Below are 22,217 nucleotides of genomic sequence, written 5' to 3'. Positions count from 1 at the left end.
GACACACCCAGAAACTTGTTGTAAGTGCGACAACTGGCCAAAGTGAGTATAGTCAAATGACGTTTTGTCACACGTATATGCCCGTATACTGTATACATTTTGAATTATAACTCGGGACTCTGGCAACTAATTTGATCCCAACTTCTAGACAATAAACAATATGGTCAGCCAAACAAAACGTGTACCGTAATCTGGGGTGAATCGGGACTACAGTCTGAATAGGGACAGCAGTTTTTAGAGCACTTAAAGCTTTTAAATTTGGAAATGGATGTTCACATTTTGTTGGCCTGAGTCTGTTCTAACCGAAACCAACCAGAAAAATAAAAAAAAAGTGCTCCAACATGGTTAAAACTGCTGTCCCAATTCGCCCCATGTGTCCCGATTGACCCCAGTTTACGGTAAGTTACATTGCGTGATGTAGTTTATATTTGTTCAAAATCAAACATTCAAAACGCATTTTTCAAAACGTCAAAAACTCAAAGTGACAAGAAGACACGATCACGTCGAAATGTATAATTTTGTTCAACATTATCAATATTACTATTTATTTTTTAAAACGTTTAAAATTGTTAAAACATGATTACTACATATTTGAAATTGTTAAAAATGGTTTAAAATTGTTTAAAATTGTTAAAAATGGTTTAAAATTGTTTAAAATTGTTTAAAATTGTTTAAAATTGTTTAAAATTGTTTAAAACTGTTCAAAATTGTTTAAAATTTCTTAAATTTTTTTTATTTTTTTAAATTGCTTAAAATGGTTAGAAATTGTTTAAAAGTGTTTAAAATTGTTTAAAATTGTTTGAATTGTTTAACATTGTCCAAAACTGATTTAAATTGTTTTGAATGGCTTAAAATTGCTCATTTTTTAAATTGCTTAATATAGTTTAAAATTGTTCAAAAGTGTTCATAATTGTTTAAAATAGTTTAAATTTGTTCAAAATTGTTTAAAATTGTTTAAAATTGTTTAAAATTGTATAAAATTGTTTAAAATTGTTTAAAGTTGTTTGAAATTGTTTAAAATTGTTTAAAATTGTTTAAAATTGTTTAAATTTTTTTTAAATTGTTTAAAATTGTTTTGAATGGCTTAAAATTGCTCATTTTTTAAATTGCTTAATATAGTTTAAAATTGTTCAAAAGTGTTCAAAATTGTTTAAAATTGTTTAAAATTGTTTAAAATTGTTTAAAAATTTTTAAAATTGTTTAAAATTGTTTAAAGTTGTTTGAAATTGTTTAAAATTGTTTAAAATTGTTTAAAATTGTTTAAAATTGTTTAAAATTGTTTAAAATTGTTTAAAATTGTTTAAAATTGTTTAAAATTGTTTAAAATTGTTTAAAATTGTTTAAAATTGTTTAAAATTGTTTAAAACTTTTTAAAGTTGTTTGAAATTGTTTAAAATTGTTTAAAATTGTTTAAAATTGTTTAAAATTGTTTAAAATTGTTTAAAATTGTTTAAAATTGTTTAAAATTGTTTAAAATTGTTTAAAATTGTTTAAAATTGTTTAAAATTGTAAAAAGCAACTAATTTGATTCCAACTTCTAGACAATAAACAAAATGGTCAGCCAAACAAAACGTGTAAGTTACATTGCGTGATGTAGTTTATATTTGTTCAAAATCAAACATTTAAAACGCATTTTTCAAAACGTCAAAAACTCAAAGTGACAAGAAGACACGATCACGTCGAAATGTATAATTTTGTTCAACATTATCAATATTACTATTTATTTTTTAAAAACGTTTAAAATTGTTAAAACATGATTACTACATATTTGAAATTGTTAAAAATGTTTTAAAATTGTTTAAAATTGTTTAAATTTGTTTAAAATTGTTTAAAATTGTTCAAAACTGTTTAAAATTGTCGAAAATTGTTTAAAGTTATTTAAAATTGTTTAAAATTGTTTAAAATTGTTTAAAATTGTTTAAAATTGTTTAAAATTGTTTAAAATTGTTAAAAACTGTTTAAAATTGGTTAAAATTGTTTAAAATTTCTTAAAATTGTTTAACATTTCTTAATTTTTCTTTTATTTTTTTAAATTGCTTAAAATGGTTAGAAATTGTTTAAAAGTGTTCAAAATTGTTTAAAATTGTTTAAACTTGTTTAAAATTGTTTAAACTTGTTTAACATTGTTCAAAACTGATTTAAATTGTTTTGAATGGCTTAAAATTGCTTATTTTTTAAATTGCTTAATAAAGTTTAAAATTGTTCAAAAGTGTTCAAAATTGTTTAAAATTGTTTAAAATTGTTTAAAATTGTTTAAAATTGTTTAAAATTGTTTAAAATTGTTTAAAATTGTTTAAAATTGTTTAAAATTGTTTAAAATTGTTTAAAATTGTTTAAAATTGTTTAAATTTTTTTTAAATTGTTTAAAATTGTTTAAAGTTGTTTGAAATTGTTTAAAATTGTTTAAAATTGTTTAAAATTGTTTAAAATTGTTTAAAATTGTTTAAAATTGTTTAAAATTGTTTAAAATTGTTTAATTTTTTTTTAAATTGTTTAAAATTGTTTAAAATTGTTTAAAATTGTTAAAATTGTTTAAAATTGTTTAATATTGTTTAATATTATTTAAAATTGCTTAAAATTGTTTAAAATTGTTTAAAATTGTTTGAAATTGTTCAAAATTGTTTAAAATTTTTTGAGATTGTTTGAAATTGTAAAAAAATGTTTAAAATTGTTTAAAATTGTTTAACATTGTTTAAAATTGCTTAAAATTGTTTAAAATTGTAGAAAATTGTTTAAAACTGTTTAAACTTGTTTAAAATTCTTTAGAATTGATTAAAATTGTTTAAAATTGATTAAAATTGTTTAAAACTTCTTAAAATTGTTGAAATTTTTTTAAATTGCCTTTAATGGTTAAAAATTGTTTCAAAACTTTTTGTTTTTTTTTTAATAATGAAATTGTTTAAAATTAGTTAGCTGTTAGTTTAAAATTAAAGCTATTGAAAATGTTTAAATAAAATGATAGAAATTGTTTAAATTTTTGTGGAATTGTTTAACATTGAATGAAACTTTATACAATTGTATAAATTTGAAATTATTCAAAATTGTTTAATATTGTTTAAATCATAAAATACGTACAATATTGTTAATGGTTGATGAACATTATTAAAAATTATATGATTTTTTTTAATTCAGTAAAAATTGTTTACATCTAGAAAATGTTTTACACTACATTATACCAAACGAATCCAACCACTTTCTTCGCCCATTTCACAAAGTACGAAACCGTTTGTATCCTGTCTCTTCGCACTGTTGAAACGTAGTTTATGATAGTTTTTTTTTTGCTGTTGTCGTTGTTGCTGTTGTTGTTGTTGTGCTTCATTCGTCGCTCTCTCACTTTACCGTACTCATTTAGTATGCAATGTGAGTGTGTCTGTTTACACACCGCGTACAATGACTGCTGCAGCAAGACACACTTCATCCGCATAGATAGCTAGATGGATACACCACACGACTCTTTCGAGGGAGAGAACGTCCGATCACCGCGGTAAGATACACCCAAATGGACAGAGTGTGGCAAAGAATGTCGCACATCAATTTTGTTTTTCGTGTTGTCTGTCAGGCGATTTTAGCGATGGTTTTATGGTAGGCTTTTAGTAAAAAAAAATGTCAGAACGTCCGATAAACTTGCAATCGAAACTTTAGCCCACAATTTGGGTGTAGGAAAAATGCTAGCAAAGTGCTTTGAACGGAGGAAAATGCGTAGTGCGAAGCACAGCGGAAAGTGAATCGTGAGCACGGCGACGCACTCTCATAGAAGAATAGCACGCAAGGGGAAAAAATGGATAAGTTACCACGATAGAAGAGAGAGAGAAAGGTAGAGAGAAGAGGAAGCAGAAATTGTAAAGTTGGGGTAAAAAACATGCACAAAAAGATAAAGAAGAGCTTATGCGAACAGTAGGTACAGTTTTTTTTTTCTTTCGTTGGATTCTTTTCCACTTGTCTCTGGCAGAGAGAAAGAGATTAGAAAGACCGTCCTAAAAAGTGGTGATATTTAAATATACGCTGAAATTGGAAGTTTAGAGGTTCAACACTCACCTTATCACACGCAGGAACGCTGATAAGTGTTACGCCTTATCGCACGAAATTGTGGGATTTTATCCAACGACGGCAGACACTTTCACCTTTTACTTGTTTTCTTTGTGTTTCGCGGGGCAGATGAACTTTGCTGATGGTGAAATTCGCCTCTGCTCAGACTTTACTTGCCGCACTTGAGCATGGTTCGAGTATTGGGGTATTGTTTCTTTTTTCACGATTCACACGCACTGGTTTCAGGTCGATATAAATATACACTCAACATTTGAACGGAACTAAAATAAATTATCCTACAACTATGGACACATATTGCTTTAAATCAGCGACAAAGCACGGAGTAAACCAAGTCCAAAAATTCGCAGTACGAGTTTCCCTAGGCTTTCCAAAGTCCATCAATTCGATGCACCGTCAAAGAATGGCTACAAAGTGCACCGTATGAAGTGTCCCCCGAAAAAAAACAACACAGCCGATCCCTTTTTCTCTTCGCTAGAGAGTTCGTAGTGTTCCTCGTCAATATTGCTTCTTTATCTACTTCTTCTTCTGGCTACTCCACCCCGGGTTGTAATCCTCTTCCCTTGCTTCCCTACAAACACAGCCGCCGCATACATACAGACATAACAAACAAGAACCACAAAAAAGCGCCCCAGCACAGCACAGAGAGTAAGAGCCTCCGGAACGTCCGCCACGAGACGCGCGCAAAATAACCAAGGTGTCTGTTCAGGTCGAAACGAAAATAAATACTAACTCGGTTGTGGCCGCTGTCCCGATGCAGGACCGCTTTTCACCGATTCCGTCTTCCCACTGGCTTTACTTTCTCCCACAGTGCGGTGCTGCGATCTCACTCACACGAACCAGCTTTGTTTTGGTTCGCTTTTAGGGTTTCCCTGTGCCACCTTCTTCTTCCCTCGGCGAAGGATCCATGGTTGGCCCGGTCGAGGGACATGTTTGGTGGTATTGGTGGTAGAGTGGAGACGGCAGGTTCCTCGTCAGGATACGTATGCACATCATAGGGAGACAGCATAAAGTGTGTGCCTCCCCTCCCTACATTATTCGCAGCATAACCCACTAGTAGTTCTGGCAGTGTTGGTGTAACTGCGGAGTAGCATTGCGTTACCGATCGTTTTGAAGCGTTCCAGGTTATTGCCAGACTTGACGTGCACGTTATGCTGCTGATACAGTGGAGTGGCAAAGTTTGTTAACGCCAACCAGAAAATGGTTAAATTTCTCCAACCAATAACCATGCGTCTCCATTAGGCCATAACTGACTGACTGGGCTACAACACCTAATTTTGAATGCTTCTTAGTTTTGACACTAGTTGGTATTTGATATATTTTTATCATAAAGTTCCTTGAGCTTTGGATGAAATAACCAGTAGAGAAATGAAAATTAATCACTGAAAATCTTCTCATGTTTTTTGACTGATTAAAATTCCAGCTCAATTATCAGTCTCGATTTTTTTTAAATTAAATATGTCTTTATTGAACTTTCTTATAATAATTACATTTAATTTACATTTTAGGTGGTATGGCTAAATGCTCTTCATCTTTGTTGTATTTTTCGTTTTATTATTAACTGTTCACATTCATTCATTTATTTCAATTTTTTTTACATTTTTGCATTTAATCAAATACATTTGGGTTAAAAAGAAAAAAAATCACTTTAACAACTAATCCTAACTTAAAACTAAAAAAGTAAATTCATTGAAATATTCAAAATCATTAGAACGAGTAACTACGAACTGTATTTTAAGATGAATGCTCCTAGCGTTCTTACTTGTTCCTGGTGAGTTTTGCACCCACGCAGTGTTGTTGTCATCTCGATGAAAATGTTCAGAAGTTCTTGTGGTGAAAACAGGTCTGCCTACTGCTTTCATCCGTTGATGTTGGTTGGTTTTTCCTCGGTTCTGACTGAAGCCAGGAGGTGTTGTGTTCTCTGCAACTTTTTGCCGCTGATTCAACGGCAACGGCTGCAGATTTGGAACCACTCGAACAGATCCCGCTCCTGGTGACGCCAAAGCAGGAAAGTCCACGTCCGTGAATGCTGGTGGTGTTTTGCGGCGATTTGGTTGGTGCCTCGTCGTCGCTTGCTGCCGAATTTTCACAAACTCAGCTCGTTTTGGGCAGCTTCGATTCTTATTCCAATGGTCGCCGCCGCAATTGAAGCATTTCGCTTCGATGTTCTCGTTGATTGTTTCGCAAGCTTGAGTTTTGTGCTCACCTCCGCAGGTTGCACAACGACTCTTGATGACACAGTTCCTTCCATCATGTCCAAACTGCAAGCAGTTCGAACATTGCGTCATATCACGGTGCACTGGACGATAACGTTCCCAAGACACGATGATGTTGAAAATTGCCCGAACTGCCTTCAGCTCAGACGGCGTTGTCGATCCTTTCTCGAAATGAACCAGGTACAGTTGATCACGATACTTGATGTCCTTGTTGTGTCTCGTCATCTTGTAGACTTCGATCACGTTCAACTTCAGAGATTTAAGCTCTTCTTTCAGCACACTCACATCCATGTCGTGCAGCCCTCGGAGGACCTGTTTCATGGGGCGTTTACCTGGATCGTCATGGCTATTCATTCTTTGTGTTATTCAGGAAATCCCGAACGAAGTTGTAATCCTTTCTGGTAGGTAGCAGAATTTTGAGTTCATTAGTACACAAGCGGATGAAGCCACTTTCGCACCGAATCCAATGACGATGTTTTCACAAAAATGGGTGGCAACTTTTCCTGTCGTTCAAATTCCTCCTTCTCGCTCACGTCCACAGGGAGGGTAGCGAACTGGTTTCCAGACGAATTTTGAGCGTCCTTGCTCAAACTGCCTGGCTTTACGCAGGTAGCACTTCGGCATTCTTTAACTTCTTCAAATCTGCCGATCCTGCTGGCGAGGACCGCCTCTTTTTCTTGCCGTGAGGCATTTTTTGTACTTTTTAGCACTTATTCGGTGTTGGAGGGACGCACGTCTGACTCGCTGCTCTGTCAATCGCAGACTCAATCAGCCTCGATGATTTTTCCCCGATCTTATTTTTGAATAGAGCACGAATGTTTTTATGAATTTCAATTCAAAAAAAGTATAATAAATGCAACGTGTTGCTGTTTGCAAAGAAAAAGATTTATTTTTTCAGTTGAATCGAATGAATAGTTACGGTGAATATTGGATTTGAAACAAGCTGCATTTCATGGAGGCGCTTGGTTTTTTAGAACGTTTCCACAGCATTTATATGCGGTATTTCAGTGATTATTTTTTGGCCGATAATGAATTGAATTAACGCATCAATCAAGCAAATTATTACCATTCCGGCCTGAATGATAATCCAAAATTTGGCAGATATTCGATCGGTGATATTTGAAGTTTTCAAAAACGCTGAGACACTACTTATCTGAAGATTCGTTGACATATTTCAGTCTACAAGATGTTTAGAATAGAATATATAAATTATATAAAGGGTTTGTCAGGGGTCAACAAAAAACGGTGCTTGGCTCTTACTAATAATTTTGCCTTCCTCATTGAGGTAAGGCTATAATCCTGCTCTAAAAATGAACTTTCTATTAAAAGCTCGAAAACCCACCTTCATGTATACATATCTACTCAGAATCGAAAACTGAACAAATGTCTGTGTGTGTGTATGTGTGTGTGTATGTGTGTGTGTATGTGTGTGTGTATGTATGTATGTGACCAAAATTCTCACTGAGTTTTCTCAGCACTCGCTGAACCGATTTTGATCGAACAAGGTGCATTCGACTTGGTTTAGGGTCCCATACATCGCTATTGAATTTTTTGAAGTTTCGATAACTAGTTCAAAAGTTATGTATAAAAATTTGTTTTCACATATATCCGGATCTCATTTATATGCATGTAAACGATGTCCGGATCCATCATCCGACCCATCGTTGATTAGGTAATTGAATGGCCTTTCCAATGAGTCCAAGACATTGAAGATCTGGCAACCCTGTCTCGAGTTATGACCGCTTAAGTGATATTTATGTACTTTTTTGAAGCCGGATCTCACTTAAATGTATGTAAACTATGTCCGGATCCATCATCCGACCCATCGTTGGTTAGGTAACTGAATAGCCTTTCCAATGAGTCCAAGACATTGAAGATCTGGCAACCCGGTCTCGAGTTATGACCACTTAAGTGATATTTATGTACTTTTTTGAAGCCGGATCTCACTTAAATGTATGTAAACTATGTCCGGATCCATCATCCGACCCATTGTTAGAAAGGTAATTGAAAGGCCTTTCCAATGAGTCCAAAACATTGAAGATCTGGCAACCCTGTCTCGAGTTATGACCACTTAAGTGATATTTATGTACTTTTTTGAAGCCGGATCTCACTTAAATGTATGTAAACTATGTCCGGATCCATCATCCGACCCATCGTTGGTTAGGTAACTGAATAGCCTTTCCAATGAGTCCAAGACATTGAAGATCTGGCAACCCGGTCTCGAGTTATGACCACTTAAGTGATATTTATGTACTTTTTTGAAGCCGGATCTCACTTAAATGTATGTAAACTATGTCTGGATCCATCATCCGGCCCATCGTTGATTAGGTAATTGAAAGGCCTTTCCAATGAGTCCAAAACATTGAAGATCTGGCAACCCTGTCTCGAGTTATGACCACTTAAGTGATATTTATGTACTTTTTTGAAGCCGGATCTCACCTAAATGTATGTAAACTATGTCTGGATCCATCATCCGACCCATCGTTGGTTAGGTAACTGAATAGCCTTTCCAATGAGTCCAAGACATTGAAGATCTGGCAACCCGGTCTCGAGTTATGACCACTTAAGTGATATTTATGTACTTTTTTGAAGCCGGATCTCACTTAAATGTATGTAAACTATGTCTGGATCCATCATCCGGCCCATCGTTGATTAGGTAATTGAAAGGCCTTTCCAATGAGTCCAAAACATTGAAGATCTGGCAACCCGGTCTCGAGTTATGACCACTTAAGTGATATTTATGTACTTTTTTGAAGCCGGATCTCACTTAAATGTATGTAAACTATGTCTGGATCCATCATCCGACCCATCGTTGATTAGGTAATTGAAAGGCTTTTCTAATGAGTCAAAGACATTGAAGATCTGGCAACCCTGTCTCGAGTTATGACCGCTTAAGTGATATTTATGTACTTTTTTGAAGCCGGATCTCACTTAAATGTATGTAAACTATGTCCGGATCCATCATCCGACCCATCGTTGGTTAGGTAACTGAATAGCCTTTCCAATGAGTCCAAGACATTGAAGATCTGGCAACCCTGTCTCGAGTTATGACCACATAAGTTATACATTGTGTTCTTTTTTTCTGGATCTAAAAAAATGATGAAACCACTCATATACCCATTTTTGGTAAAAGTGAGGAAGGCATCAACCACATAGGTGAATTAAGTTAGTTTTTATTCATTGTTTAACTTCAAATGAACAACTTTTTGAATAATTTCTAAAATTGAAAAACGTATCGATCTTCACTCTTAATTTCAAGCCATCGCAGTTTTAGAGAAAAGGTTGCATTTTTCTAGTTTTTGACAGTTATCCGTTTCTGCGAGCGTTGCGTCAGAAACCCCAGATTTATTTTTTTTAAATAATTTTATCATCTTGAAAATTTATCAATAATAAATTTTTAGTAAATTATTGTAATATGATTATGGCAGAAGATTTCAAAAATATTTATTGATATGTTTAAACATAGAAAAATCACATATTCTAAGTTTAATATTGTTTAATGCCAGATTTTTTTCTGGGCAATAGGTTAATGTAAATTTATGACAAATTGTACAAGGAAATGATTTTTATTCAGTCTTTTTGGTACTTGGCAGCATGCTTGGCCGAATGGTTAAGCTGTCCGCTTAGTATGCGGAAAATCATTGGTTCGATTCCCATCTGCTCCAACCTTCCATCGGATGGGGAAGTAAAACGTCGGTCCTGGCCTTGGATGTTGTTAGGCTGTTAAGTCATTCCAAGTATAGGAGTCGTCTCCCTGTGGTATCGCTGGCGGCGGTTGGACTCGCAGTCCAAAGGTAGTCAGTTCTAACCCTGGAGTGGAAGGTTCCTTAGAATAAAAAAAAGATTTGGGTGCTCTTCCGGTTCAAGCCTTTGGACTCCTAAGTTCGAGCAGAAAGCTTGCAACAGAGACCACAAAAGTCCCGGGGGTCGTCAAAGTGGATGGCTCGATTTTTTTGTTTTGATTGGTACATACAGCTTTGACTTTAGAGTTATTTTAAAGAATGATTAAAATCTGGTAAATCTGGCTTCAAAAACTTTGTGTTTGAGGTCTAATATTGGTAGTTATAATACGTCATTCAGAGACTCTCAAAGTACAGTTTAATATATATTTTTCGAAGCAATATCCTAAAATACATTTCTTAAAGTTTATAGTAATTAAATGTATAAAAAAAAACATTCTGAAACACGGCATATAACAAATCATATTTACATATTATTAAAATTTACTTGAGCCACCATGCGACTCCTCCAATGCTACATTATATGGGAAAACACGTCTTTTTCCAAATAACGCAGTTTTCACCGATAGAATAATTTGAATCGTACATATTCTTAATCAGGAAGGTGAAACATAACATTCTACGTATTCAGCAGTTATGGAACGTTAAAGAAACAAAATAAAAGTGCTTCAATTTGGCTCAAAATTGGAGTGGGGGTTCTTTAGCCGCAATAATTATACCCGTTTATTTTTGCCTTTCTTACAAAAGAAAGGTTTAAGGTTTGCTTTTGGAAAAACGCTTTTTTCAGAAATCTAAAAAAATTCGTGCACGGCGAGGATTCGTCACAGGAAAAAATCCTATTACTAAATTGAAGGTTTAGATGCGCTCTTTCGATTGAATTTTGGCCCAAAACCCGGAACTCAAAGTCTGATTTTTGAGAGCTCTTTTTCTGAAATACATGGCCGATGTCTGTATCCGCTCTTAAAAATTTGTGTCTTCCATCACTGGAAAACCGCTCGTAAAACCCACAATTTTTAAAAGCCAGATCTGTAGCCGTGGGGTCGGAGACGAACATTTTATTTTTCGATTCACAATTTTCGACCAGTAAATGTGTTGAAAGCCATTTTTAGACTATTTTTTGGACTTTTTTTGGACTATTTTACAGATAACACTATCAAATTTAAAGAATTCAGTTTCAAACAAAAAGCCATTCGAAAACATGCGCCATAAACTGTTTGGGCCCAAAATTTGAAGCTTTTCCAAAATGTATTTCCAGAGATATAGCGATTTTAGTGTTTTTCGTCTTGTTTTACCCTATTTTTCCTATTAAATTTTGGATTTATACAAAATCATATACTGAACATCAAATTCAAAGTCCCAGCCCATTCTCGATCGAAAGCATTTGGTATGAATTGTATTCGAGTAAATTTTGGTATTGATCAGACGGTTGGTTCAAAAGTTATAGCTGTATGATTTTTCTTTATATACAGAGTAAATTTCTCAAAAAATGTAAGGGGTCATTCAGAATAATTCTCCCCAAGGATTTATTTGTAATTTCACTTAAATTTATCTTTCTAACTGAGTGTTCACGACTCGATCAAACTTCTCAGCAAATTTTACATCGATTGGATTCCGCACTTTTTTTTGAGAGCGTTTGACTTTTTGCCTTTTTGCCTTTCTTACAAAAGAAAGGTTTAAGGTTTGCTTTTGGAAAACGCTTTTTTCAGAAATCTAAAAAAATTCGTGCACGGCGAGGATTCGTCACAGGAAAAAATCCTATTACTAAATTGAAGGTTTAGATGCGCTCTTTCGATTGAATTTTGGCCCGAAACCCGGAACTCAAAGTCTGATTTTTGAGAGCTCTTTTTCTGAAATACATGGCCGATGTCTGTATCCGCTCTTAAAAATTTGTGTCTTCCATCACTGGAAAACCGCTCGTAAAACCCACAATTTTTAAAAGCCAGATCTGTAGCCGTGGGGTCGGAGACGAACATTTTATTTTTAGATTCACAATTTTCGACCAGTAAATGTGATGAAAGCCATTTTTAGAGGTATTTTTTGGACTTTTTTACAGATAACACTATCAAATTAAAAGAATTCAGTTTCAAACAAAAAGCCATTCGAAAACATGCGCCATAAACTGTTTGGGCCCAACATTTGAAGCTTTTCCAAAATGTATTTCCAGAGATATAGCGATTTTAGTGTTTTTCGTCTTATTTTTACCCTATTTTTTCCTATTAAATTTTTGAATTTATACAAAATCATACACTGAACATCAAATTCGAAGTCCCGGCTCGTTCTCGCTCGAAAGCTCGACAAGTCGCCAAGTCGAAGCTTCAACGCCAGCGCTTCAACGCCAGCGAAATTAAAAAAATTGCATTTGAGGTTTAGCCTTTAAAGATTAGAAGCTTTAGGTAAAATTCTCACTGGATGGTATCATTATGTTTTTGAAAAAATAATTGCACGAATATATTTCTCGGAGTTTCATCATTTTGTAAGAAAGGCTCTATTTCACCTCTGGTGATATTAAATCGGGTTTTTAACATTAGGGTGACCTACGCCGTGTTAGGGTGGTCTGAAAAATGGCAATTTTCAGAAAAAACACATTTTCAAAATCATAACTTCGCTCTATTTTAACCGATTTTAGTTGTCTTGGGTGCAAATGAAAGGTGCCAAATTTGATTTTCAAGAATTGTTTGAAGTAATTGAAATACGCTTGAAATTGAATTGAAGCCACTCGGTACTCTAACTTTATTTCAAGAATAATATATTTTAGACATGAAAAACTGCAAGAGTGATTGAAATAATTTGCACAAAAGTGTACTTAAAATGTGTATATTTTCCCAATTCATCCAAATTAAAAATCAAGGCAATGAAACATGATGGCAACAAAATTATTATACAATCAAATATTTTATTAATCAATTTTAAAAATGCAATAAAAACAACGAAACCGACAACAATAAAATAGAAGTGCTTTTGTTCTTGCTTCAATCCCACAGTGGAAAATACGAATCACTATCATCTATTTCAGATTTGATCTCCAGCAATGGTTCATCGTCTGCATGATTTTCAAACGTTTCCTCATGATTTGGCATTTCGGTAGGAGGCAACATGACCAGTGTTGGATCACTACCATCGGGCAGACACCGCTCCGGATGTTTGTAACGAATGTGTTGCCACAGATACTTCCGGTGGACAAAGTTTCGATTGCACTCCTTACATTCGAACGTTTCCCGCGGTGGAGCTGGCTTTCTGACTCCGTTCTCGTAATGATATCTGCCCTTGTGGATGTGTTTGCCCTTTTCGTTGATGAATCGAGCGTCGCAAAATTCGCAAACAAATGGCAACATGTCGTAGTGTGACTTGAGGTGAAAGTGCAACGACGGCCCGTGCTTGAACGATTTCGGGCAGTAGGAACATTTGAAGAGGTTATCGCTGGTGGATTGAATGCTGGGGGGCAACGGCGGAGGATTTTGGTAGACTCTTAGCTGACCCAAACTCGTTCTCTTGCGTTTGTTCGGATTATTGGCTGGGGTTATTGTGGCCCCTGTCACCAACTCTGGGTGATGCTTTTCGAAATGTTTTTGTAAGTTTGTATCATACCTATACGATACATAGCATAGAGGACAAATGAACTCATGTTCCAAAGAAGATCTGTTGATGTCGTTATGCGTAGGCGTGGAATTTTCAGCATATTCATTAGAATGGTTCAGGCTTTGCACGAATCTTAGCAAAGAAGTGTCATTATCTTGCTGGGTCTCTTCGGGTGTCTCGAATGATGACGAAACATATTCTCGTTCCTCAAACTCGCCTTGGCTACCAAATGGCAACAGATTCTCGCGTACAATGGCATCATGTTCACAGCTACGTTGTCGAAACAACTGGAAATCCTCCAAAGCCACAGCACATCGCCAGCAAATCGAACAGGCAGTGTCTGTCCCATTGTCTATTTGAATGCCCACCAGGTCTGTGATAAGATCCAGAAGCATGTGCCGGGGAGGTTCCCCACTGGGGAAAAGTGGAACCAAGTTGCGGTCTGAGAAACAAAATCGACAGTAACTACTCGGATCGTTGCTGGGTCTGAGGGAAAGATGGGGAATGTATTTGACTGAAAATTACTTTGTTTTACAACTCACAGTTTATTCCTAGTTTGATTCATTTTAAATACCGAAGGGGGATGTGATGTGACTCAAACTTGTTTATCTACAACTCGAGATAACATATGAGATGACAGATTGATTTTCATACACAGTCCAATATGTTATACAGATGTTATTAACCGTTACACTGGCAGATGTTATTAACCGTTACACTGGCGTTATCAGTTATTTTTAGACTATCCAGGTATTTAAGCACGGAGTACGTAATAAAGTATGTCCGCATAAAATGTCAAAATTGCGTGATGTTACGAGCTTTATACTGCCGTTGTCCCATGTTCAAAAAAGTGCAACTGAGAAAACCGCGATTGAAATTTTTGACCGATTTCTGTGTTTCTACGCATAATTGTCCCGTGGGTTCCTATTCGCCCTATGTGTCCCTAATCGCCCCAGTTATCAGTATATTACCTTTATTTGTAATTCTCTTGCTATACAACATGTAAACAAGACATAATGCTTAGTAAAACTAATGATTCCGTGTAAGAAAATACTTGGTGGGACAATTATGCGTAGAAGTTTAACGATGGGACAAACAGACTTGGTGTTGTTTTTTATGAGTTTCCGAACAAACTACCAGATTTTATGTGTTTTTCTTAAAGTGCACATCAAACTAGACTTAAAAATGTCATAAAGTCAAAATCGTCCAAAACTGACATGGGACAATTATGCGTAGAACGGCAGTATACGCGCCGACTTTATCGCAATGAATTTCGCCGAAAACTCTAGATTTCTGGGAATTTTGAAGTTGAAATAGCAAAGCATGGTTCATGCGTATCCGCTTACATTTTGATCTGTCCGTATCCTTCGCAATTATATGTCGACAATAGTACAACAGACTGGTTCTGTAGTTGTCACTCGTGTCTTTTATCAATTGGGTACTAAAGCCCTATGCCAATTTTTATGTACAACGGTAAAAACACGATTAAAAACCATTTCTGATCACTTTTTTTTTTTCATTTTAATGCAATTTTTTTTTTAAAGACAAAATTTTTTCGATGGATCAACTATGGTCCCCTTGGAACGACCTGTCAAGTAGGAGCTTTTCTGTCAAGAAGGACCGCGAGGTTAATTTTTCAAAATTGATTTAAAAATCCATTTTAAGCTCTTTATAGTCGTACAAAGGGTCATTGTATTCAGAAAAATAAGCTTTATCGCTGTGAACAATAATATCAGCAATCTAAGCTTCGTTTTAGGACCCAATTGCTGTCAACTTCAAAAAAAATATCTATTGATTTGAATTTAAATGCTCATAGGAAAAAGACCACAACTTCTTATGAAAACACGAGGTACAAAAATTTAGAAAATATTGTTTATTTAATTTTTACAGCAATTTCGAATTTTAACAAATAAAGCACGAATTAAATACCCACTATTCCTGAAACTGAACATCCTCAATCTCGGTTTTAATCTCCACCGGCAATATTTCCTCTCCAACGTACTCCACCCCACCGAGGATCGGCGGCTCGTCTGAACCGGATTCAGAATCACGTTCATCACCGCTAACCTCTCTATCCGAGTCATACACAAGCAGATGCACAACTTCAACGTGTTCCTTCAGGCTGCGTCGATATTTGAAAAATCTCGGACAATGCTCACACTTGAACCGCGCCATATCCGGTTTCTCCACTGCTGCGGGGTTATGAAATTTGCCTCTGTGAACCAACAATCCCTGGGCAACCGCAAAACGGGCGTCGCAAAGTTCACAAGAAAAAGGCAAAATGTCGTAATGTGACTGAAAGTGAGTGTTCAAAGATGGCCTGTGTTTGAACGATTTTGGACAAAATGCGCATTTGAAGTTGCCGGAAATGGACCGTTTTTTAGGCTTGCTGGTGGAACTAACGGGATGTTGGTGGTGGTGAATCCTGTGGCGCGCAAGAACGGTTGCTTTGGAGAAGCTTGCCCCACACTCTTTACAAGCAAATTTCCTTTTTCCGGTGTGTGATTCCATGTGGCGCTCCAAGTGGCCCTTTCGCTTGAACTGGGACGGACACAAAGGACAGTGAAACGGTCGTCCCTGAACAGTGTGTTGCTCCTGAAATTGTGGATAATATCAAGCAACGTTTAGAATAAAATTAAATTTGAGATCTTTGTACCTTTAAATGTATTCGCATTGCAGAAGTCGTTCCAAATTCAGCATTACACACTTTGCATATAACAATCTGGATCTTATCATTTGAATCTTTGCGCTTGGCTTTAGCTTTATCCGGCGTCTCTATGCTTTTCCCATTGCTGCTGGCACGTGTACTAACCCTTTCAGAAGACTCACTTAGTTCAAGCTGAACCGCAGCTGGATCGACCAACAAAACTTCCGATTCGACGGGCTCATTTTTGATGGCAATAATCTCGAACGCATTTGCCTTCCTATTATTTCGAATGATCGCATCGTGATCCAGACTGCGCTGTCGCAGCAACTGGAAGTCCTCCAAGGCAACCGCACATCGCCAACAGATCGAGCTGCATCCGTCCTTTGCCGGTCCAATCTGAATCCCGATTAGTAGTGATATTTGCTCCACCAGCAAATGTTCCGGTCCGCTGTGGCCTGGGAATAATGCAACGAGGTTTTTGTCCGCGAAACACAATCGACAGTATTTAGCTGGGTTATCGCTGGGACTGAAAAAGTTTATGTGAAGTTAGTTATTACGATTTGTTAAAATTAAATTGGATATAATAATACTAACATTACTTTGATTACACTATCCATCGCTGCAGATTCCATCAAAGCTTGTTCTTATCTTGAGTGCGTACAACTTACTGACACTTCAATGTAAACAACCTTCACAGTTTTTACCCTGGTATGAAGCATCAGTAACGGTGCTTCACATTGAACGTGCCCAAGATGTCTGTAATTATGTTGCCAATCGTCAGCATATTGCTATACGTTGCTCATTATGCTGTAATCGTAAACATAAGTTATCTGAACAGCGTAAACGTTTTGAAAAAACTGTAAAGATTTTTTTTTTTCAATTTTTGTAGCTTAAAAATGAAAAAAAGGGTGCCGTAATCTGGGACGAATCGGGACTTTAGTCTGAATAGGGACAGCAGTTTTTAGAGCACTTAAAGCATCTTGTTGGTCTGAGTCTGTTCTAACCAAAACCAACCAGAAAAATCAAAAAAATGTGCTCCAACATGGTTAAAACTGCTGTCCCAATTCGCCCCATGTGTCCCGATTGACCCCAGTCTAGGGATTGTTAATTTATAAGTTTTGAATATTTCATGAACTCTTAGCTGTTCCTAATTTGTAGGATCGACTGTAGAGTTTGTGCAAGTAGCCGGATCAAAAAACAAAATCCTATTCAGATAACGCAGCAGTTCAGGAAGATATCAATTTACTTCTCTTTATGAAATGTTGGCTAAATAAACACACATAAAAAGAGGGAAATTTACTATTTCAGATGTAAAATAATACATTTTTTTCTAATACAGTAATACCTGGCAGGCATTACGCTTTGTATTTTTTCGTTTACTCTAAAACGTAACAATATTTTTAAAATCTTTTTTAAGCTAATGTAGATTGTAACAAGACGAACAAGTTGCTTAAAAGAGAGTAAACGAAGAAATAGAAAGCATAACGCCTGCGCACTATGCGAGATTTAACTGTACAATGAAAGCTTAAATGCTACCATATTATAGGGTAAATTTGAGAACATGCACCGACGTATTTTTGCTAAAATCATTCCGTAATTGCAAATTTGACAATTTTACCATTATGTACATCATACATTCATAGCACGAAAACTAAACAATGTTATCAGAAATTCAAAATTATTGCAAACTAGCCTGATGTAATCCAGGTTTTTAAGCGAAGATGGCGTTTGAATGGTGAGCGTCCGAAATGTCAAGATCACGCAGTGGTACCAATATTCCGAAAAAAGTGTGCCATGGCATGACAGCCACATTTGTTTTTTTAATGTTGGTGCTACTGCGCGATTTTGACATTTCGGATGTTCGCCATTCGAACGCCATCTTCGCTTAAAAACCTGGATAGTATTTGACACAACAACAACATTTCTTCACTTGTGTGCTATCTTGTGACATTTCCTATCTTTTTACAGCAGACGTGTCACAAAATAGCACACGCAATCCCTGATTTTCCGGCAGATTTTGAAGGGGAGCGACATAACATCAATTGATTAAGGGTTTATATACATGTATATCGGCAAAACAGTCAGAGGTTAGTATGAGCAAACACATCAACTAATTTTTAATTCTTTTTTTTTTTTTTGGCATTAAAATATACATTTTTACCTACTTTCAAAACAAATTTGAAGATATTTGGTTGCATCGTGGCCGAGATATAGGAATTTCAAGTGAGCAGTTTCAAAAAACGGGTGCCACGATATCTCAACATTGTCTTGACCAAATCGGCTCAAAATTTAGGTGAAGACTCGTTAAACCGACTCCATGTGCATGACGAAGCCCGATTTTCAAAAAGTTTATTTAAAAAAAAGATAAATTTTTTTTTGTGTTTTTCATATAAAAAACCGTTAGTTTTTGATTTTTATATTTTTTAAAAAAGCTAATTTTTAAAATTGGGCTTCGGGATACATCTTGATAGTCTTCACCTCAAATTTCAGCCAATTTGGTCCATCCCATCTCGAGATATCGTGGCACCCGTAAATCAACTCGGGGTTTAGAGAAAAACGCCAACAAAGTTTGACAGCCCGCTTTGCGCATGGCAAAATTTTGAACTTTAATCGTCTCTTAAGTTTAATTTAATCATGAAATATCTTCATAAAACTTTCAGGTATGATTAATAATCATCTTCTGAGTGGATTCATCAAATATTCTGTAATATAAAATTTTGTGATTTTCTACATGTATGTAACCCCTTAAATTCATTTTGTTCAAGCTTGTGCAAATTGTTACTGCACAAAATTTGAATATTTTTGATTGTGAAGTGTTCCAGGCTTTTATGGTAGGTAGCTAGAACCCATTTGTAACGACGTTTGCAACATGTTCAACGGATTCTATTTAAACATCTGACTTATGAAAAAAATCAAATTATTCGCTCTACAGCATTGCCTTGTTGTTCTCAATTGCGAGATTCTTACTCGAAACTAGGTGTTCGAAGGCTTGATGATTAGGCAATTGCAAACCTCTTTTTACACCTTAGCTTCCATCCACCCCGGGATTTGAATTGACAACCTTTGGATTGTTAGTCCAACTGCCTACCAGCGACTCCACCGAGACAGGACCCTGGGAGACGGTTCCTACACCTGGACTGAGCTAACGACCTAACCTCTAGGTTAGACCGGGGCCAACATTTACTTCCCTTCCAACGGAAAGCGTGATCAGACAAATCTCGTCTCGAAAAATGGCACCGGGACCTTCTGAGATCGAACTCAGGCCGGGTGAGAGGCAACCTCGCTTACCCCTACACCACGAGTTCCGGCTAATCTTACTTATATTTTCTTTATAAATTTTATGGATTTCTTATGCGATAGGTTTTAGTGGAAAAGTATTCTGTGTCTGTTACGTATACGAGTCGAATGAAAATTGTTCGCTTTTTAATTAAATGCGTTGTTCCGATGATAAGAAACACCTTATGTTTGATAGTTTTAAATACACTTTTTTATTCATCAGGTTGTTTTTCCTGCAACTGAGTGTCCTCAATCTCCGTTTTAAATTCTAAGGGTAGTTCATCCTGTGACGTTATTTCGGAAATTTCAAGATAATTTGATTCATTGTTCTCAAGATCTGGCACAATCACCCTATGAACAGCTTCCATGTGCTCCTTGAGGTGTTTAAATTTGTTAAATTTTCTCGGACATAATTCACAATCCAACTTTTGCCCGGAAGGCATCACCTTCATCTTGGGTGGCACGTTGGCGTTATACTGGCTGGATACTTCCGGATGGAATTTACTCATGTGAATCGTCAACCCCAACATTTGTGCAAATCGAGCATCACAAAGGTGACAAACATGTGGCAAACTATCCTTGTGGGACTTAATATGTGTGTTCAGAAGCTGGTCGCTATCAAACTTTTCCGTACAGAAAGGACACTTCATGGTGTGATTGGGAGCCCTTTCGGAAGCTGGTTTCTTTGTAGAATAGGGAACGTTTTTATGCTTGCTTTGCATGTGGCGATCCAGTGTTTTTGCCCTGGCGAAGCTTGCATCGCAAACATTGCAAGCATACCTTTTAATTCCGGTGTGCGTTTCCAGGTGACGTTCCAAATGTCCCTTACGCTTAAAGTGCGCCGGACAAAGCGCGCATGGAAACGGCCGTATTCCATTCGAGTGTTGTTCCTGAAAAAATGAACCATTTAGAATTTTCGGAAATTATTAGTTTGTTGTTTTATGATAAAATATACCTTACAATGGAGGTTCAATGATGCCCGTGTTTTAAACTCAATTGAACAAAAGTTACATGTGGGTACGTCGTTATTCGTTACACCTTCGTAGCATATATCATTAGAATCACTGTTCTGGTTGTTGAATGCAGCTGCCACTTCCACACCCTTCTCAATACCATTGACCCATGAACTCGACGTTGCTGTTGGTTCAAACTGATCGACGAACATTAATCCCGGTTCGTCATGTTCCTCTTTAACAGGTACTATCTCGAACGCGTGTCCCTTTCGGCTGTTCCGAATGATTGCATCATGATCCAGGCTGCGCTGGCGAAGCAACTGGAAGTCCTCCAGAACCACTGCACAGCGCCAACAGATTGAGCAAGAGCCATCCATTTCCGGTTCGATTTGAATCCCAATGCATTGCGATATTTGATGCATCAACGAGTGTTTGGATCCATCACGGTCGGGTTCTGGGAATAACGGTATCAGGTTTTTCTCCACAAAGCACAATCGACAGTAAGTGGCGGGATTGTCACTTGGGCTGGAAACGGGTTGAATCATTTTAAAAACATAAATCAAAAGTAAATGATCCCATCTTCACTTACAGCATACTGACTACGCTCTCCATTTAGCTACGAGCATGAAATTCCTTTAAATCAACAGAAAATGACACCAAACATGAACACACAATTTTATAAACAAAATCAAGGCTCGAATGCATCTAATGAAAAGTGTGAAGCACAAATAACGATGCTTCACACCTGATTTGTCTGCGGCAAATTCTCTGCACGGACACTTATTTTACTGTACGAGTTCCATTCAAAATGGAACCTGAACCTGATTGTAATGTTGGTGAAATCTAGCAAAACATTGTAAAAAGGCCGAAGCCGAAGTGTAAACAAAGAGTCTATCCTGCTCACGTCAGTTGATGTTTACACAAGGAACGAGCCCTATTACAATATTTTGCTAGAAATATTGATAATGTTCCACTCGATTTGGAGACGCTGCAATCTAGCAAAACATTATAAACGGGCCAATGTCGAAGTATAAACAAAGAGTCTGACTAGGGCGTCCAATTTTCCCGGGTTTTGAATTTCCCGGGAAACGGGAAAAATATTTTTGGAATCCCGGGAATTCCCGGGATCCCGGGAAATTTTTGAATCAGTAATAAAATCTATGTTTCATTATATTTGTTATGTTTTCAAGCTTAAAATCATTGAATTAGCTTAATAATATCAAATGGTTATAATCCTCACTTCAATCTAAACAAAGACGACAGTTTTAAAATAGCCTAAAAGTTTTTTTTTTGTCTTTGTGGTGTTTAGGATTTTATATCAACTACTATTTTTAATTCCAGTATAATTAATCATTTTTTTATTTGCGAATCAAATTACATAATTCTTTTTTTTTTTAAAAGGTCCAATAAGCTTTTGTTTTCCATATGTTTATAGGACCTATTCAAAAAAACTTTGGAATTCTTTCATATTTTTTTTCTTTTATATATATTTTATATGACATGACTAAAACAGCTAGAAAACAAACAACGACAATAAATAAAATGATACCAGTCAATGTAAAATTTTAGATAAGTTTTGAATTCATTGTTTTATATAAAACATATTTTACAAATTATCTTCAAGTTACTACCGCAAACCGAGGGAAAATCAGAACTACAGTCTAAATAGGTACAGGAGATTTTGGAGCAATACATTTGGAAGTACAAATTGTTTTGTTCTGTTACTGTTTCAACCGAAGTAATCTAAAACGTCATGCAAATATTT

General features: G+C 35.9%; 4 protein-coding genes across 10 annotated transcripts in view; all 4 read right to left on the bottom strand.

The window, feature by feature from the left end:
- LOC6033513 (protein wech) overlaps positions 1 to 4,771 on the bottom strand; it is a 29,412-nt gene extending 24,641 nt beyond the window's left edge. The window contains exons 1-2 of one of the 4 annotated variants that reach the window (XM_038262370.1): positions 4,643 to 4,771; positions 4,036 to 4,328 (exon numbers count right to left, since the gene is read on the bottom strand). The gene's annotated coding sequence lies outside the window, so the exon portion shown is untranslated. Of the gene's footprint in view, positions 1 to 4,035 lie in introns of all 4 variants that reach the window. The other 3 variants (XM_038262371.1, XM_038262372.1, XM_038262369.1) reach the window with 3 other exon arrangements.
- Positions 4,772 to 12,798: 8,027 nt separating this feature from the next.
- Positions 12,799 to 14,246, bottom strand: LOC119770581 (zinc finger protein 236-like). Of its 2 annotated transcripts, none has more exons than XM_038265751.1 (2): positions 14,119 to 14,246; positions 12,799 to 14,062 (listed from the first exon to the last, which is right to left on the bottom strand). In XM_038265751.1, exons 1-2 carry the CDS (start codon positions 14,139 to 14,141, stop codon positions 12,970 to 12,972), a joined length of 1,116 nt encoding a protein of 371 aa, XP_038121679.1. In that variant the 5' UTR covers positions 14,142 to 14,246; the 3' UTR covers positions 12,799 to 12,969. The 2 variants fall into 2 exon arrangements, with proteins under 2 accessions (XP_038121679.1, XP_038121680.1); XM_038265752.1 differs by having other exon boundaries at positions 12,799 to 14,018; positions 14,119 to 14,229.
- Positions 14,247 to 15,428: 1,182 nt separating this feature from the next.
- On the bottom strand, positions 15,429 to 16,909 carry LOC119770595 (zinc finger protein 234-like). The gene is made up of 3 exons (XM_038265791.1): positions 16,818 to 16,909; positions 16,233 to 16,749; positions 15,429 to 16,171 (listed from the first exon to the last, which is right to left on the bottom strand). The coding sequence occupies exons 1-3, from the start codon at positions 16,853 to 16,855 to the stop codon at positions 15,509 to 15,511; spliced, it is 1,218 nt and encodes a 405-aa protein (XP_038121719.1). The 5' UTR covers positions 16,856 to 16,909; the 3' UTR covers positions 15,429 to 15,508.
- Positions 16,910 to 19,687: 2,778 nt separating this feature from the next.
- LOC6033512 (myoneurin) lies at positions 19,688 to 21,203 on the bottom strand. Of its 3 annotated transcripts, XM_038265802.1 has the most exons (4): positions 21,042 to 21,203; positions 20,851 to 20,977; positions 20,455 to 20,801; positions 19,688 to 20,389 (listed from the first exon to the last, which is right to left on the bottom strand). In XM_038265802.1, the coding sequence occupies exons 2-4, from the start codon at positions 20,855 to 20,857 to the stop codon at positions 19,712 to 19,714; spliced, it is 1,032 nt and encodes a 343-aa protein (XP_038121730.1). In that variant the 5' UTR covers positions 20,858 to 20,977; positions 21,042 to 21,203; the 3' UTR covers positions 19,688 to 19,711. The 3 variants fall into 3 exon arrangements, with proteins under 3 accessions (XP_038121730.1, XP_038121729.1, XP_038121731.1); XM_038265801.1 differs by having other exon boundaries at positions 20,455 to 20,977; XM_038265803.1 differs by having other exon boundaries at positions 20,511 to 20,977.
- Positions 21,204 to 22,217: the final 1,014 nt, after the last annotated feature.

This window comes from Culex quinquefasciatus, chromosome 3, assembly GCF_015732765.1.
Source record: "Culex quinquefasciatus strain JHB chromosome 3, VPISU_Cqui_1.0_pri_paternal, whole genome shotgun sequence".
Classification (NCBI taxonomy): domain Eukaryota; kingdom Metazoa; phylum Arthropoda; class Insecta; order Diptera; family Culicidae; genus Culex; species Culex quinquefasciatus.
This window is presented reverse-complemented; position numbering and strand designations above follow the sequence as displayed.